The 19071-nt window shown below is 35.5% G+C and overlaps 1 protein-coding gene across 10 annotated transcripts in view; it reads left to right on the forward strand.

Annotated features, from left to right (window-relative positions):
- LRBA (LPS responsive beige-like anchor protein) overlaps positions 1 to 19071 on the forward strand; it is a 749961-nt gene that overhangs the window by 555607 nt on the left and 175283 nt on the right. For all 10 annotated transcript variants that reach the window (XM_015101368.4, XM_060400971.1, XM_060400970.1 and 7 more), the window contains 2 exons: positions 17391 to 17531; positions 18561 to 18680. In XM_015101368.4, coding sequence (XP_014956854.3) covers positions 17391 to 17531; positions 18561 to 18680 — 261 coding nt within the window. The remainder of the gene's footprint in view (positions 1 to 17390; positions 17532 to 18560; positions 18681 to 19071) is intronic.

Consider the following 19071-nt stretch of genomic DNA (forward strand, 5'->3'; position numbering starts at 1 on the left):
GGAAAACCCCATGGACAGAGGAGCCTGGTGGGCTGCAGTTCATGGGGTTGTAAAGTGTCAGACATGCCTGAGTGTGTATGCACACACACATACACTCTCACACCCACACGAATGTGCACGCACGCGCACACTCTCTCTTTCTCTCTCTGCATTATGAGGAGACACCATAGGCGTGCCTTTTAGTTCTGCATTCAGAGCTGCTTTGAAGGTGTCATCCACTTGGTATGAGTAGAATGCTAGATTTCTGATTTAAAAAGTAGATATGCAACATATATGCACATATGCAGCTGAATCCCCTTGCTGTGCACTTGAACATTGTTAGTCAACTATACATCAATAAAATACATATATTAAGACAAAAAATATTAGAATTATATGGAAGTTTTCCCATAGTATACATTTAGCAAATGCTGCTGCTGCTGCTGCTAAGTCGCTTCAGTCGTGTCCGACTCTGTGCAGCCCCATAGATGGCAGCCCATGAGGGTCCCCCGTCCCTGGGATTCCCCAGGCGAGAACACTGGAGTGGGTTGCCATTTCCTTTTCCAATGCGTGAAAGTGAAGTCGCTCACTTGTGTCCGACTCTTAGCGACCCTATGGACTGTAGCCCACCAGGCTCCTCTGTTTATGGAATTCTCCAGGTAAGAGTACTGGAGTGGGTTGCCATTTCCTTCTCCTTAGCAAATACTACTATTTGTTTAAGTAAACTTGTGAAATCAAAGAAAACATTGTGTGCAAAGCTTAACTTAAATCATAAACAGGTCTAATCCTCATTCTTAAGTGGATAATATAGCCTGACTAGCTTTTTAAAATGAACTGAATTATTTATACATATTTATATCCATTTTAAGTCCCCAGAGTTTTAATACGAAACTACAATTTTATTTGGTAATCTTGTCCATGTTTTACAGGAATTCTCTTTCTGAAGCTGAATTAATGTAATTAACAGCCTTTCTTCTGTATTATTTTTCTAATCATTCTCTTAAGAAGGAAAAGTTCTGAGACAGATAATGTAAAAAATGTCCTTTTGAAGGAATTTGATTTTATATTCCTTGTAGTAATTGCGATGTAATATTGTCAATTTGTTAAGATCAAATCTATTTTAGTTTGAAAATGTGAGGAAAATTTATTATTTTCTTCTATTGAGAAACTCCTCATTTAACATAATGCTTTAATCTTTTAAAGCTGAAAAAAAGTAGAAATCGGCTTTGAAGTTGTTTTCCCCTCCAGTTCCCCTGTTGTTTCATCACCAGTCTAAAATTCTGACTGATGAGAAGACAGACCTAACCATGCATAAACTTTGGAGTGACATTGATCCATATTTTGCAAACACACACTGAGTTTAGTTTTATATTTTGACAGCCTCCTTGAAAGAGACAAGAATATTTTCTTTTTGTCTTTTCTTTATAAGAAGTTATAATCAGGGCCAGGAATATATTTACAAAATGTCATACCATAAAAACAAATTATAATAGCTGTTGTTTCAGTACCAGAGATTTCATGGTGGATTAATAAGATTTTTTTTGTGCTGTTATGACTTTTTTTCCTTAGTAGGAGATTGTGTAAGCCAGTTTTCTAAGTGAGGAAAATGAAAATAATCAGGTGCAATCATTTCTCTTCTAATTGATGAAGATAGTTATTTTGGAATATTTAATGTATATACCTGGAAGAAAGTGAAAGTTGCTCAGTCTTGTCCAACTCTTTGCAACCCTATGGACTATACAGTCCATGGAATTCTCTAGGCCAGAATATTGGAGTGGATAGCTTTTCCCTTCTCCAGGGGATCTTCCCAACCCAGGGATCAAACCCAGGTCTCCCTCTTTGCAAGCAGATTCTTTACCAGCTGAGCCACAAGGGAAGCCCAAGAATATTGGAGTAGGTAGCATATCCCTTTTCCAGTGGATCTTCCTGACCCAGGAATCAAACTGGGGTCTCCTGCATTGCAGTTGGATTCTTTACCAACTGAGCTATTAGAGAAGTCCATATACCTGGATGTCTATTCCAAAAAACAAGTATTTTGTTAGGTTGAAATGCAGTAGATAGACCAACCAATTTCCAAATGAAATCTTGCAAACGAAAACTCAGCTGTAAGAACATCCCACTTTGGAGTATATTACATATGTTAATTCTTTTAACCCCTCACAAACACCTTCCAAGATAGGTAGTATTATTACTATCTTTTGCAGGAGCAGAAATTGATACACCGTGAGGTTAAACCAGTTGTACAAAGTCACACAGATGGTGGATAGAACAAGAGTTTAAACACTGCACAGTGTGTGCACACAGCTTTGTGTGTGTGTGTGTATGTGCTGGGTTATGATTTAAAATGACAAATTTCTTGCTATGAATTTTGGCCCAGAAGCTTGGGAAACACTGCAGTATGCTATTCTGCTTTCTGTGCTTGGCATCAATTGCTGAGTCTGTTTTAATGTTATTTTATCAAGTTGCTTTTCACCTCTTATGCTGAAGTGTATGGTTAGGTGCAACCAGCATTCTATTGCTTGAAAAGTGTTTTTCCTAGTTGCTGCCTCCTGGTGCGTTTGTCCCAGGTTATGCCTCCAGCTTTTTGACCAAACCTGTTTTATGGAAAAGGTGAATGTTGTTTAACTCTAGAGAATACCTGATGTTTCCTGAGCATTCATTTTCTTTTTCATTTAATGATTGTTTAATTGAGTAATAGTTTCTCTTAGTTTCTGGAAATTAGATAGTCTTCTAAGTTACTGTTCTACTGAAAAATAAACTGAAGATTGGTGAGGGGGAAAGCAGGAATGGTCAAACTATAATCAGTAGTTTATAATGGTCAAGCTATAATCTATATTTGTTAGAGCATACAGTCTTCAAATGAAGGAAAATGCTACAAGAGTTCAAGGTAGAGGGATAAGAAGAATCATGCATTTTTAAAACTTCAGAATGTAAGCACAGTGTGAGTTGTTATTTTGCTTAAGAATCAAGACAAGCAAATTGCTCTACTCTGGATCAAAGTGTTTCTAAAGAGTAAATTATGAAATAAATGAAAAGATCTGAACAAGGTTGTCCTAAATTTATTTACTTGCTGATTAGTTGCTGTTGTTCATCCTTGTATTTATTATGGTTTTTTCTCTCTTTGTTTAAAGCACAAGTAGATGATTTCCCCCATCCCTGTCTCCTTCATATCTCCTACCATCTGGTTGTGTATTTTTATATGTGAGATGTTTCTCCTAACACACACACACATAATATACAGCATTCATCCTGACCTGGAATTGACTACCGGACATTTAACTGTTGTTGATCAGACAGCACTTCTTTATCTCTTTAAATTTTAAGTGCTGTTTCTGACAAATGCCAGTCCTTTTAGTGGGCTCTGCAACAGATACACTGGGAATCAATATACCATCTAGATGTCACAGAGGGAAAAGAACACTCTTTTGGTGGGGAGGGGAGTGTTGTTTTAAAATGATGGGCATTATAACTTTTACTATATTTTTCTATTTATTGGGCTTCAGTTAAACCAAAGGAATTCAAAGTTAAAACAACTTTATTATATTATAATGGTAAATAGTGGATCCTAAAGCATTTAAATAAAATATAAGTACAGAGAAAGAAATTAAAATTATCCCACACTTGGCTGTTTTCTATTGGCTGACAAAATATATTAAATATATTTCAAGCTTGGCACCAAATATGCTGTTATATGCCACATGGATCTTAGAGATTTTGGTTTGAATTACAGTCCCTGGCCTTGGGGAGTTTATAGTCCAATCAGCGAAAAGAATGATATGGGAAAGTTTAGAATCTTTTTGTAGGATTGTGAGGGAATCTCAAGTTGGTGCTTTTAAAAAACATTTTATATATGTACTCTTCTTTAGTCCCTTCAACCACATGGTAACGAATGTGTTATTATCTTTATTTTACACGTAGGAAACCGAGGTATAGTGAGGTTAAGAAACTCTCCAAGGACATAGATTTCCTAATTGTTGAAGGCTAGGATCTGGCCTCAGCTGTGTCCCTATCACTGATCTGGTAGACTTTAGGTACAACTAGAAAGAATAGTTTTGGTTGAACAGTGGCATTTATGTCTACTTCTTCCCAAAATGGGACTACCTTTCCCTTTATCTCGGCAAAAGACTAGAAGTTTACTTTTCGGAGAAATTGCACCAGACAAGTCTCTGATTGGAGAACAGGAAGAACAGCAGAGGGGGAGTTGAAGAGTAAGGAATGGAAAGCAGGAGGATTAACAGAAGGCTTTAAGTACTGAAGGGTGAAGGCCCCCAGACCCCTTTGCTGTCATGATATCAGCACTCCGACAGCCAGGCTTATACCAGCCCCAAAATGTGAGGCGGAAAATTGTGTTACTCTTGGGACATACTGATTGTCTCAATGAAAAGACCTCAAATGTACTGACATTTTAGGGATCCTACTTGGAGCCTCTATGATTTTGCTTCCTTAAAAGTCACATTTCTGTTTACACTCAGTGACTGAAGTCAGCTCTTCTGTGCCTCATTCTTAGAAATGAAGATACGACCAAGTACTAGCAAGCATTTAAAGACAGCCTTCAATGTGAAGGACGGTAGAGACTAAATTGAATAGAACAATAAAAGAAACCAGAGGAAACAAAGACAATTTAAGAAGCAGAAGCCTTAAAAGCAAAGCAGAGTAAATACCCTCATAGAGAAAAGCTATTGCATTAATAGAAAAAGAAAACATTACTATAGAATGTCGAGAGTAAGTACAGATGCTTTCTAAAAGGCATATCCAAAATGAAAGGAGGAAAGATAAAATTGGAAAGATAAAATTCAGTAACTAGAGTAGGAAAGTTTTGGATTTAAATAGGCTTGTGTCCGCCTGCCTCCATTTATCGGGAAGGACCTGTAGCAGAGTACTTCATCTGAGGGTCCCTGAACAGCAGACTGCTCTTTATATAGTATTTGTTACAATACTGAAGAAAATTTTTCGTGAGTACACTGACCTTTCAAAACTTTAATTTAAAATTAAGTTTAGCAAAATGAGGACATATATAGATGTATATATATACACACATACATATATGTGGGGCAATATATTGGTGTGTTTAGAGGATTTGCTGCAGTTTTTTTTTTTTTAACTTAGGATAATAATCCATTGGTTTTGCACAAACTATTTTTTACAATTTGCATCTTTAAATTATTAGTACTATGTATGGCAGATTTGTTTTTTTTTACTAGAAGTTACCTTGTGGAAATTTTTTTATGACTCTAACAGGGGTTAAGCCCACACTTAGTTTAAGCAACCTTCACTGACATTGTTTTTTTAACATTAGTCAGAAAATGATAAACTGAAGTTACTGAAATGGATTGTGGTTAATATTACTGTCAGGGAGATGAATAATCTTGACATGTACCAGCAACACACTGCCAGTCCAGTAATCCTTCTCAAAGTTAAGTATTTATTCTCAAATCATCGTTAAGTTACTGGGGTGTGGAGTGATCATTTATTTTTATTTATAAATAAATTATTTTATTTACATGATGTTACCAGTTTTATCCTGTCATACTTCCTGTTTTCTTGGTTTAGTGCTCCGAGTACCAGGGTAGATCCAAGTAAGGAACATATACCTACCATGAACTTGTATAAAAATTTTTTTTGAAACACCTTGAAAAAAACTTTACGTTCAATAAGTACTGAAATTGTCCTTCTAATTTCAGGCTGGGGCATTTTTTTAAAGAGAGTAAATATAGTAAGAAACCATTTTTAAAAGCCTGCATACATTTGTAGCTTTCTTTATATCCTTGTGTTAACTTTTCATTCTTGTATTTCCCTGTGACAGTAAAAACTTAATTTATGTGAATGTGTAATAGTCTGCTTTTTAAACTAAGTAATGTATTAATGTATCTTTTAGTCACATGTCCGCATTCCTGTCCAAGTCTTTATTCTCCAAATCCACTTATTAGAGTAAGCACATTTATTCAACATAAACACTTATTTATAATGCCCTGATTATATTAAATGTGTTTAGTCAAATAATTGATTATTAAGCATGTTTTGGGCACCATTCACAGGATTATTGCCAAGAGACTGGTAAATTCACATATATATGTATATATTAATATTTGAGAGAATGTCCTACTGAAAAAGTTAAAATCTTCTGATTTTCATTACATGCTTTTTATTACCTGACGATGGTTTGACTTTTCTAAGAACAAATTGTGTGAAACATAATTATTATTACCCTCTGGTATTGTTGCAGCTGGTGCTACTCATTTTTGTCTACATCATGAAAAACCTAGATAGCATATTGAAAAGCAGAGACATTACTTTGCCGACAAAGTTCTGTGTAGTCAAAGCTATGGTTTTTCCAGAAGTCGTGTATGAATGTGGAAGTTGGACCATAAAGAAGACTGAGTGCCAAAGAATAAATGCTTTCAAACTGTGGTTCTGGAGAAGACTCTTGAGAGTCCCTTGGACAGTAAGGAGATCAAACCAGTCAGTCCTAAAGGATATCAACCTTGAATATTCATTATAAGTACTGAGGCTGAAGCTGAAGCTCCAATACTTTGGCTGCCTGATGCAAAGAGCCAACTTATTGGAAAAGACCATGATGCTTGGAAAGATTAAAGGCAGGAGGAGAAGGGAGTGACAGAGATTGAAATGGTTGGACGGCATCACTGATTCAATAGACCTGAGTTTGAGCAAACTCAGGGAGATGGTGAAGGACAGGGAAGCCTGGCGTGCTGTAGTCCACAGGGTCGCAAGGAGTCGGACATGACTGAGCGACTGAACAACAGCAACATCATGTATTATAGTTGTGAAATAATAGTTGAGGTTCATGTTTTTTTACAAATGAAGTCCAGTTCTTCCAATACCACTTGTTGAAAAGACTGTCTTTTCCCATGAATTATCTGGGAACCTCTACTGAGATTAAATTGGATGTATATGTATAGGTCTATTTCTAGAATTTATTCTGGTCAATAAGCATAATCTATCCTTGTATCAATAGCACACTGTCTTGTTTACTGTATGTAGTTTTATAGTTAGTCATAATATGAGGTCATGTGAATCCAGCTATTTCTTCTTTCTTAAACTTGTTTTGGCTACTCTAGGTTTTCTGGAATCCGCTTGTCAATTCTGCTGTTTTGTTTGGGCTTGCATTTAATTGGTAGGCCATTTTTACCAAAAATTATAGCGATACTGAGTCTTTCAATCCACAAATATGGTTTATCTTCCATTCATTTAGGTCTTCTTTAATTTCTGCCTGAGGTTTCTTGGCTTTTAGTGTTGTATGCTAAAATTTTCAATTTATCCTTAAATTTTTCTTTCTTTCTTTTTTTTTTTCATTTCAAACTCTTCAAAGTTTATAGGAACACAGTTGAATTTTTTTAGATTGACCTTGTGTTTTACAACTTTTGTTTGACTCAACTATTCATACTAGCAGCTTTTTTGTACACTTTTGGGGACTTCCTACATATCCACATGAATACTCACTGCATTATATAATGCTGACCATAAGTGCTGAGAGGGCCTTTTCTTTTATCTTATGGGAAAAGCATTTACTCTTTCATCATTAAGTATAATAATAGCTATAGGTTTCGTATGTTTCTATTGTGTTTTTTGGTGTTGTTTTCAGCTTTGTTTCCCTTACTATTTTTCTTTCTACTTGATTTGGATTCAATTTTAATTTTTCTTCTTTTTATTTTTTTAGTATCTTAAAGTGGAAGATTTAAACCATTCCTTTCCGACTTCTTTTTCTTTCTAATGCAAGCATTAAATGTTACAAATTTTCCTCAGAACACTGATTTTTGTAAGGTCCAACAGATTTTTATATATTGTGTTTTCATTTTTATTCCATTCAATGTATTTTCTGATTTTCCTTATGACCCATAGATTCTTGAGTTTCTCATTGACCCATAGATTCTTTAGAAGAGTGTTGTTTCCTTTCCACAGGTTTAAAGGTTTGTCATGTCTTTCTCTTGTTGCTTCCCAGTTCAATTCCATTATGATTGGAAAACACACTTTTTTGTGACTTCTTTTAAGTTAGTTGAAATTTGGTGTATGGCTTAGAACATGGTCTACGTTGGGAATATCCTTACTAACTTTATTTTTACTGCAGGACACTTGATTTACAGTGTTGTGTTAGTTTCGGGGTACAGCAAACTGAATCAGTTATACATATACATATATCCTCTCTTGTTTAGATTCCCTTCCCATATACTCCATTACAGAGTGCTGAGTACAGTAGGTCCTTATTAGTTATCTGTTTTATGTGTAGTAGTGGGTATGCTGCTGCTGCTAAGTCACCTCAGTCGTGTCCGACTCTGTGCAACCCCATAGTCGGCAGCCCACCAGGCTCCCCCGTCCCTGGGATTCTCCAGGCAAGAACACTGGAGTGGGTTGCCATTTCCTTCTCCAGTGCATGAAAGTGAAAAGTGAACGTGAAGTCGCTCAGTCGTGTCCGACTCTTAGTGAGCCCACGGACTGCAGCCTAGTAGTGGGTCTACATCAGTGCAGATCTCCCAATATATCCTCTCCCCCTTTATCCCCTGGTAACATAAGTTCGTTTTCTCCATCTGTGACTCTACCTCTGTTTTCTAATTAAGTTCATTTATACCCCTTTTTTAATTAAAAAAAGATATGATTTCACATAAAAGCAATATCATATGATACTTGTCTTTCTGTGTCTGGCTTATTTTACTCCATATGACAGTCTCTAGGTCCTTTCATGTCGGTGCATTATTTCACTCTTTTTTATGACTGAGTAATATTCCTTACTAATTTTTTATCTACCTATTCTGTTGATTACTGAGTGAGAAATGTTGACATCTCCAACTATAATTTTGATTTGTCTGTATCTTCTTTTTCACTTCTTTCATTTTTTGTTATATGTATTTTCAGCATTTGTTTTTGGGTATATGTTATGAGTTGAATTATGTCTCCCCAAAAGTTATGTTGAAATCCTAACCCCTAGCACCTGTGGACATGACCTTATTTGTAAATAGGGTCTTTGCAAGTGGAATGAAGTTAAGATCAGATCATTAAAGTGGGCCTAATTTCAGCATGACTGGTGTTTTCATAAGAAGATGAAAATATTATGGTAAGACAAATGGCAAAGGAGAGAACAGCATGCAGTGATGGAAATAGAAATTGGGAGTTATGTTGCTGCAAGGGAAAGAGTACCTGAGGCCACAAGAAGCTGGACGAGACCAAGAAAGATCCTCTGTTAGAAGCTTCAAAGAGAACGTGGCTCTGCCAATACCTTATTTGAACATCGAACCTCCAGAACTGTGAGACAGTGAATTTCTATTAGTTTAAGTCACCCAGTTTGTGGTACTTTATCATAGGAGCCCTAGGAAACTAAGATAGTGCATACACATTTCAGATTGCTATGCTTTCTTCATAAACTGTTATTATCTTCATGTAGTATCTTGGCACCCCACTCCAGTACTCTTGCCTGGAAAATCCCATGGACGGAGGAGCCTGGTAGGCTGCAGTCCATGGGGTCGCGAAGAGTCGGACATGACTGAGCAACTTCACTTTCACTTTTCACTTTCATGTACTGGAGAAGAAAATGGCAACCCACTCCAGTGTTCTTGCCTAGAGAATCCCAGGGATGGGGGAGCCTGGTGGCCGGCCGTCTGTGGGGTCGCACAGAGTCGGACACGACTGAAGCGACTTAGCAGCAGCAGCAGTATCTCCCATCACACCTATGATAGTCCATGTCCTGAAGTCTACCTTTTCTGATATTTATACAGACATGACAGTAGTTTATTATTATTATTACTTATAGTATCTTTTTCTATCATTTTAAAAAACCTGTCTATGACTTTATTTTTTTTAATTTTTTTTGTGGGAAACATATAATACAGTCTTGCTTTTATAGCCATTCTAATAATTTCTACATTTTAGTTGGGGTGTTGAAACCATTTACATTTAATGTAAATTTTTGTATAGTCAGTTTAAATGCATTTTCTTTCCACTTGTTTTTTATCCCTTATATCAGTTCTTTCTGTCTTATCTCCTTTTACCTGTTTTCTTTCAGATTGGGTTGTTTTATGATTTCAGTTTATCTTCACTGTGGCTTGTTATTTATACCTTTAAAAAATATAGTGGTTTCTTTGTGGTTTGAAATACGCATCTTTAACTTGTGATTTCTTTCAGAGGGAATTATTCCATGTGTAGCTTAAGTTTAGATTTGTCTGTGGCAAGAAGTGAGTTCAGGAGCCTCTCGTCACCATTTTGGACCAGATTTTAATGGTCCTAGTTTTTTTTTAAGTGTATGTATGAGTCTATCTGTGAATAAATAAATTTTGTTATAACAATATTGAGCCTCTTGGATGTTTGTCATTTTCATAATTACTTTTTTTTTTAGTTGACCTTGGATTGTTAAGATTTTGGGGGGCTTCTTCCAGGTATTTAGCTCAACATGGGCATTGGATTATCAGATTATTTTAATTGATTTATGTGCCTTTCTCAAACAGATAAATAACTATACTGAAAAATCACTTAATATGAACTATAGCTGAATAATATTAAATCTACCAGTGTGAGCCTTTGAAATTATTTAGATTCAGTTAAGTACAATAAGTAGAATGGAATACTTTTACCCAGGATATGTTTATTAAATTGAAATCATACAGTGGGTATATGTTTAATGTTACTTGGAAGAGAGCTTGTTTTCAAGGGATTAAAAAATCCTCTGGTACGTGAAAACAAAAAAGTGCTTATTTGTTAACTTTAAAAGCCATAGTAGTTTGCCAATAAAACTTTTTCTCTGCGATATTAAATTAAATGTACAGGGTGTGAAGATAAGTGCCAAGCCGTTTCAGCCATATATAGCATATGACGAAATACCCTGAAAACTAATGTTGAGTTAAAATGCTTATCAGTCTGTTTGTTATATTCCTATAAAAGGGCTGCTACAGCTGACACACAGTAGTGGCTCCACCCCTGAATGGAGGCAGCATTGCTTAAATGATACAGGCTGTTCTTTTCTTTTCTTCTCCTTGTAGGTGGAAAAGGAAGGCAGGTGGTAGAGATGCACAGAATTCATTGGCTTCTTTAAAAAGTTTTGGCAACACAAGGAATTAAAGGCTTTCATTTGTGTTCGTAGATATGGATATATAAATACAAAAAAATTAAGAGAAAAGTAAAAACACAGCATTCTAAAGCAATCATACCCCAATAAAGTTAATTTTTTTAAAAAAAGGAAAGTGAAGCAATAAACTTTGATGACAATGCTTATTTTTATGTATTCTTTTTTTTTTTTTTTTAAAAAAAGCAGTTTTGCCAAGTGTCTTTTCAGTGTCCCCAACACAAAATATTCATCCCTGTCCCCCATTTGCGAAACCTTCTGCTAAATATCCGCTGTATTACATGTGTATGCATGCTCAGTTGCTCAGTCGTGTCCCGCTCTTTGTGACTCCACGGACTGTAGCCCACCTGGCTCCTCTGTTCATGGGACTTCTCAGGCAAGAATGCTGGAGTGGTTGTCATTTCCTGCTCCTGGGGATCTTCCCTACTCAGGGATCGAACCCAGGTCTCCTGCCTCTCCTCCGCTGGCAGGAGAATTCTTTACCACTGAGCCACCTGTGAAGCCCAAGCACATACATGGTATAGGTGAGAGTATACCATTATTTTTCAAAAGAGCATTTAACCCAAAAGTCCCACGGAAGGATTCCAGTGGTGCTATAGATTCAGCACCAACACTTTCATTAATCCACGTAACTCAAATTATTCTAGGATTTAATAGTCAGTCTAGTTAGAATCGGCTCTGAATCTCGCCTCAGCTATTGACAGTCATCTAACTTCTTCCCAGACTTGTTATTTTCATCTGTAAGTTGGGATTGCTAATGGTTTTGTATATTAAGGCATTGTTATAAATATAGGAAGGTAATATATCTAAGACTCTTAGATCCTTCACTTATATCCAATAAACAGTCGCATTGTCATCAGAATAGCCCCTTTAATCTGTTTACCAGAGTTATTTTGTATAATCTTCTCAAGACAAATCATTATTCTCTAACCAGGAATGACCATCGTTTATGATGTCACATTTCCTAACAGTCCATCCTCTTGAATTTGAATTATTTTTGTTTAATTTGTTCATGAATATCGATTACCTTATACATAATTAACATTTGTTTATTTAACCTGACATTTCTGTAGCGTTGGATTCATATGGTATTGAGTTCAACCATTTTGTTATGTTTTCCTTATACATAATTAACAATTTTTAAAAAATTTAGCCTGACATTTCTATGACATGTTGGGTTCGTATGGTATTGAATTCAACCGTTTTGTTGTCTTTTCCTGGGGTCACTTTGTAATTGCTCTTTTTCGGTATCTACAGGCCTGTCCTGCTTCCATGATAAATTAATACATAACCGCTTGCTTGTAAAGTCGTAAGAGTGAAGTTGCTCAGTCGTGTCCAACTGTTGGCAACTCCATGGACTGTAGCCTACCAGGCTCCTCTGTCCATGAGATTTTCCAGGCAATAGTACTAGAGTGGATTGCCATTTCCTTCTCCAGGGGATCTTCCCGACCCAGGGATCGAACCCTGGTCTCCCGCATTGTAGACAGACGCTTAACCACCTGAAACACCAGGGAAGTCCATGTTGCCACTGAACAGTGGCAAAGTCCTGCCTGACTCTTGGCGACCCTACGGACTAGCCCGCCAGGCTCCTCTGTCCTTTGGGTTCTCCACAGTCCTGCCTGACTCTTGGCGACCCTATGGGCTAGCCCGCCAGGCTCCTCTGTCCTTTGGATTCTGTAGGCAAGAACTTTGGGGTGGGTTGCCTTGCCCGCCTCCAGGGGATCTTCCGGATGCAGGGATTGACCCTGCTTTTTTAATCTCCTGCATTGGCAGGCAGGTTGTTTATCGTCAGTGCCACTGCGGAAGCCTGGTGTCTCCTAGATTTCTGTTAATTTTGAGCTCGGTTATTCAGGGTACTTATTATCTTCATTATTGAAATAGGGATGCCTAGCTCACATGTACTGTGAGAACGCACAGTAATGTTTTATCAAATACAAAATATAGCCTGGGGATTATTAATTAGATAACTTCAGGTGCGATTTCCTAAAAATTTTAAAAAGAAAGCAAAAATTTAGAATATATGAACGGTACACTCTTTTCTTTTTACAACTAACTTTTACTAGTAATCAGATGAAAGAGTCTGTATTGGGTGGTTGTAAGGGTCTTTGAATCCAATACTCTTTGTTTTTAATTAATATAGTTCTAGATGATTGTAACTTGCTTGACATTTCATATGCTTTTCACAGTAAGATTTAGAGGCCCTTTGGATTTTTGAAAGATAATTCTGTTTTATGTCATGTTCTTGAAGTAGGGTAATGCAGTTTTGGGGTTTCTGTGTATTATTAGGCTTCTGACTGATAATGCACAGTATTGCTATTGCATTAAATGATTGTAGACAACATTAATTTCACTAAGCTTTTTTAATGGTTTCTTTCTTAAATGTTCTTGATCAAATAAGCTGAAAATAGCAATAGTTATTATTACAAATAACATACTGTACGCCAAACACTGAACCGGGTACTTTATATGCAGTATTTCTGGATCTCCAGTAATTAGCAAAATTACTTCTCAGAAGTGGTAACAAAATTGTTTTGTCATGATATGCTTAAAAACCTGATTTAGGAAGTTTTGCTTTGCATTTATTATTCTGAAAGGTATCAGACAAGAAAAATAGAATACTTATGAATCTACCGCAGTTGTCAATTTTGCTATTTGTGAAATTAATAATATATCCTATGGGTAGTGGAATTAGTTTTGTTTTGTTTTGCTATTTATACGTTTTCAAGAGTTCCGGTGTTCTTTTTTTCTTTCATTTGCCTTTTCCTATTTTAATCCAAGTTCTTATTTGCATTTTTAAATGTAAATAGTTAATGTTGGTATTCCTGAGCCTCTAAATCGTTCCGTTTTATTTTAACCACTTTTTCATCTTGTTGTGATTAAGGTTCTGTTATTATTTTGTAGATTTAAAAAATAACCCAAACAAGGACTCTGAATCAACCTAGAGTGTGGGATGGGGAGGGAGATGGGAGGGAGGTTCAAAAGGGAGGGGTTATATGTATATCTATGGCTGATTCATGTTGAGGTTTGACAGAAAACAAAAAAAAATTCTATAAAGCAATTATTCTTCAATTAAAAATAATTTTAAATATAAATATAGTTATATAGTTCTATTTGTTAGCTTTTTGTAGTGTTTAAAATTATTTTTTGTATCCTAGGGCTATTTATATTTACCTGGTTATGAATTTGAGTTATACCTCTCTAATCAATACTTATTTTTTATTGATTTTTTCCAAGAAGTTATGACCATTTCAAATGACCAGTATTTTTGTTCTTCCTTTAATCGATTTGCTGATTTTGAAAAATAATATGGTCAAGCTTTTACAGTTAAATTGTACAGAGAGCTTTTTGTAGGCTGATAATACTAGGTATCTTCCAGAATTGCCCTCCATTCGTTACTCTTAATATACTGTGTAGGTAAGAGGAGCCATCAGCATTTACTTTTAGTTCTTTTGCAGAGATGAATAAACATCTTGAAATGCTGATTTAGACAGTGTTTTAAAAATGCTCTGATGCACTTTGGTGTATGACTGACTCTTTCTTAGTTAAATGTTTCGCAGCATTATAATGTAGTTGGATTCAGCTCATCTTTTAAAGCAGTTGTCAGAAAAATATGGGCCAGCATGGTAGAATGTATTAGCTCAATACATTGTCTCCATTTTATTATGAAGCTGCTGAGGAAGCTGTGATATACAGCACTGTCATTACAGATCTATTGTTAGGACGGTTCCACAGTCTTCTTTGCACTGCCATTAATTTATAGCAGTAAACAATATGTAGCCTTCCAACTGCAGCAAAGCAGAATCTTTTAATGAGGTGGATGTTATTACCACAATAAATCAGCGCTTTCGCGTAATGTATAATTCAATGTGTGTATTCCCACTGTAACTTCTCTGAGTAAGCTGATAGTGTATCATTGTCATTGCACAGCTCCACTGGTCTTTTTTTTTTTTTTTTAACCTTCTTTTATTTGGGGACTTCTTTTTTATATGTTTGCAAATAAATGTGGTATGTCTTGATAGCTGTCCTGTAGCAGGCTTCAGAAACCAACTGTAACAATAACAGCCAGAATCAATACTGTGGGTTCTACCTATATGGATCTCTGCACAGTGCCATTTTTTTTTTTCAAATGCTAGTGAAATCAATCCTAATTGGTTTTAGCATTATATTCAAGAAACGTGATTCTATAACTATTGATTTTGGGGGTGTACTCATTTGGAGAGTAATAAAAATAGGAGCAGATAAAGTGAATACTTAATATGCTGCAGAATCATACAAACAGAGCATTGATTTTATTTTTAATTCACATAATTTGTCTTCCAGTGATTTTATTTCTTCTTTCTTTCCTTTTGCATGGCTCAGTCTTCAGGGACAACAATGAAAATACATTTAAAGGCATTCCAAATGGGTTCTATAACAAAGATTTCTTGGAGTCGGTTCCATTTTTAACTGGCATAAATTTAGTAAATCAGACTTAATTCCTTTGTACAGAAACTAATGCTTTAAAAATGCCTTTTTAAATTGGTATACTGTGATACTGATTTAAAATAATAATCACCTAAAGGTTTTTTTAATTTTGCTTGTAAAGTAAAAAAATGGCTTAAAATAAAATGTCAATTGAAACTGTCCTATTGAAAGAGAATGAAAGGTACGAGCAATAAATTGCAGTTTTGAAAAGATAGTTAACAATTTGAAAAAGATGGCCAAAATGATCATTTAAAATGTTGCTTAAAATTACTTTTTAACATGAAAAGCAGTTTTAAAACTCATTTAAAACTTTGTTTCATGTTCAATAGAATATTTCTGAATACATGTATTTTAAAACCAGTATTTTAAATTTCAGCTTAATATTTCTCCCATAAATGGTCAGATATTTTCTTTCTCATATAAATGAGGAGTTGCTAATTGATAGATTTTTATTAAAGAAAGTAATCTTGCATATTTTTTGGTGTATTGGTATTTATACTTTACATAAAGAATAGAGATTTCCTGGAGATTGGATTATTTTATGAGAATGAACTGTTTCTTATTCTTGAAGGCCTTAAACCCCTTTGTGAATCTGGAAATGTCTTTGTATCTTCCTGAAGAAGATGTACATGTGCACGGTCACACAAAATTTTGCGTTTTGCCTTCTGTTTAGTGGAGTTCATATATTCCCTGAATTACAACAGTAGCTATAATGATACCAGCTAACACTTCGTAAGCTCTTATCTTGTGCCAGTCAATATTCTGAGGGCTTATAGGCTATTGTTTTCTTCAGATTTTACCCCAGTGCTAAAAATTTACTTTAAAAATAATAACATTCATTGAATATTGTCAGGCATGGTTTGTCTCTCTATGTACTTAGTCATTTTATTTTCCGAAACAGCCTTCTTACTGTTTACCATTGTTACTCCAGTAAGCTCAGACTCTTCATCACTCGGCCATACTGCTTTGGGGGCCTTGGCTGTAATGTATTGTTTTCCAGTACAAGCTCATATTCTGTCTGATATCCTATTTGTATTACATATTAAAAAAAATTTTCATACAGACATGTTTTTATTTTCTGAATTCTGGTTTTAGTAGAAAATCCTAGATTTTCATTTAATCTCTTTTTCATGCAGTCCCTTTCTTGCACTTCTGCTCACCCCCTACCTCCTCAAATTTTGTTCCATCTTCTCAGCATCTGTGATATGTTAATCCCTTAGCTTCAAGATTCTGTTTCTGGTTGTTGCTTCTGATGAATTAAGTAGGATTTTAGAGGTGCTTTCCAAAGTATCATATAGCTAATACTCACTTCATGTAATTATCTTCGTGAAAATGCTTGTTCTGGGCTGATTTAAGACTTTTTTCCAAATGAAACCAACTTCCTGAGAAATGACAGGTTTCTCCCTTCACTTATGTGTATATATTTAATGTGCATTGAAAGTTAAATTTACATTGCCATCCACTCTGTAACACTGCTTTAAATGGTATGTATTTTTAATTCACTTTCACACTTGCTGTTGCTGCTGCTGCTAAGTCGCTTCATTTGTGTCTGACTCTGCGCGACCCCAGAGACGGCAGCCCACCAGGCTCCCCCATCCCTGGGATTCTCCAGGCAAGAACACTGGAGTGGGTTGCCATTTCCTTCTCCAATGTATGAAAGTGAAAAGTGAAAGTAAAGTCGCTCAGTCATGTCTGACTCAGTGACCCCATGGACTGCAGCCTACCAAGCTCCTCCGTCCATGGGATTTTCCAGGCAAGAGTACTGGAGTGGGGTGCCATTGCCTTCTCTGTCACACTTGCTAATAGAATAATATTTGAAAAGATAAAGAAATAAAGGACAATTATATTTATGTGGGGTATTTTTTTTTCTCCTCCCTATTGGCAGCCAATAGGAGCTTTGAATCCAAAAAGAGCAGCATTCTTTGCAGAGCGTTATGAGTCCTGGGAAGATGATCAAGTTCCGAAGTTCCACTATGGTACTCATTACTCAACGGCAAGTTTTGTTCTTGCATGGCTGCTAAGAATAGTAAGTTCGATTTGAATAATAAACCATGGATAAGAAAATTCAATGTTGTGGAGAATATGCATTGATTAAAAATCGTCAGCATCGTTTTTGAAGGGTGAAATTTTTTTCAGTGATTGAAGTTCTATTTATATAAGTATTCCTGTATCCGATTTGGTCTGTATTGTACAACATATTACTGTAGAATGGCCATAAAAATGTATCACCTGGAATTGCATGAATTTTTCTCTTAAATTTGCCTCTTCAAATGGTTGATAACTTACCAGACTCTGAATTGCAATGTATGTTATTTTCAAATGTAGTCTATTAAAATAAAAACTAAGATTCCCTTAACACAGATGTATATTCATATATCTCAAAAACTTCGTTTGCCCCAAGTGGAATAAGTGTGTTTGTAAGTTACACCAAGACCTGCTGTGTATTGATAACATATTGGTTAAGCCAGAAGTGTTTCTGTAAAATTGAAAGGTGATTCATCTACAAGAAAGTAATTTCTTTGGGAAAGCATTAGCAGCACATCATTAATTTAAGCTTGTTAGAAGGGTACAGGCAGACATAAATCCTAGAGGTAATTTATAGTGCTTAGCTAATTTCGAGCAATTATCCACTAATAATGTGTTTAAGTGTTCTTTAACTATGAGGAGGCTTTTAAATCTTCCAAACATTTTTCTTTTCTTAATCATAAATTAAATATTGAGCCATAACAATAGGAAAATTATATATTGGACTGTTTCTTTGTACTATGAAGAAAAATGCAGTCTTAGTTTATGTCTGAATGTTATTAATAAATTGTTCTTGGAAAGGAAAGGAGTCTGAAAAATATTGAAAATACCAAATTTTGGAAATACTTCTGAAACAATTTGAGAACCTTAATGTAATAGTTTAGGTATAATTCTCAGTCTATGCCTAGGACATAATTCTAGCTAATGTCTATTTATCATAACGTATTTAAATATACAGATTTATAAAACCACATTTTTATACATGAGGAAACATATGCATATGGAGTTTTTAACTTGCTTATTTTTTTAGGAACCCTTCACAACTTATTTCCTAAATTTACAAGGAGGGAAGTTTGATCATGCAGATCGAACTTTTTCCTCAATTTCCAGAGCTTGGCGAAACAGTCAACGTGATACATCGGATATTAAGGTACAAAAATGTTTCACTTTGCAGTTGTTATTTCCAGTGTGTTTCTTGCTGAATGAATTTCTCTCTTGCAGTACAGCCTTATTTACTAAAGATGAGCCTCAAAGGATGAGACCTTAGTTAAATGGTCTGGAACTACTGTAAACGATTTCCCTCTATCTCCTGTCTATTTTTGTCTGTCTGAATGTCTCCTCTTTCTCTCTAATTGTGGAACAGTTGTTTTCCTTCCTTTTTGGAATCTTTTTTAAAGGAAGAATATAATAGTAGGTATGTAAGGCAGCATGCTCAGTGAAATTCTAAAATCAATAAATAAAATTAATACAGTCAGAAAAATACTGTGAGAAAGATCTCAGACTCTTAACGTATTTCATTTGACTTTAACAATTTCCTGTCT

This window comes from Ovis aries, chromosome 17 (assembly GCF_016772045.2).
Source record: "Ovis aries strain OAR_USU_Benz2616 breed Rambouillet chromosome 17, ARS-UI_Ramb_v3.0, whole genome shotgun sequence".
NCBI lineage: Eukaryota > Metazoa > Chordata > Mammalia > Artiodactyla > Bovidae > Ovis > Ovis aries.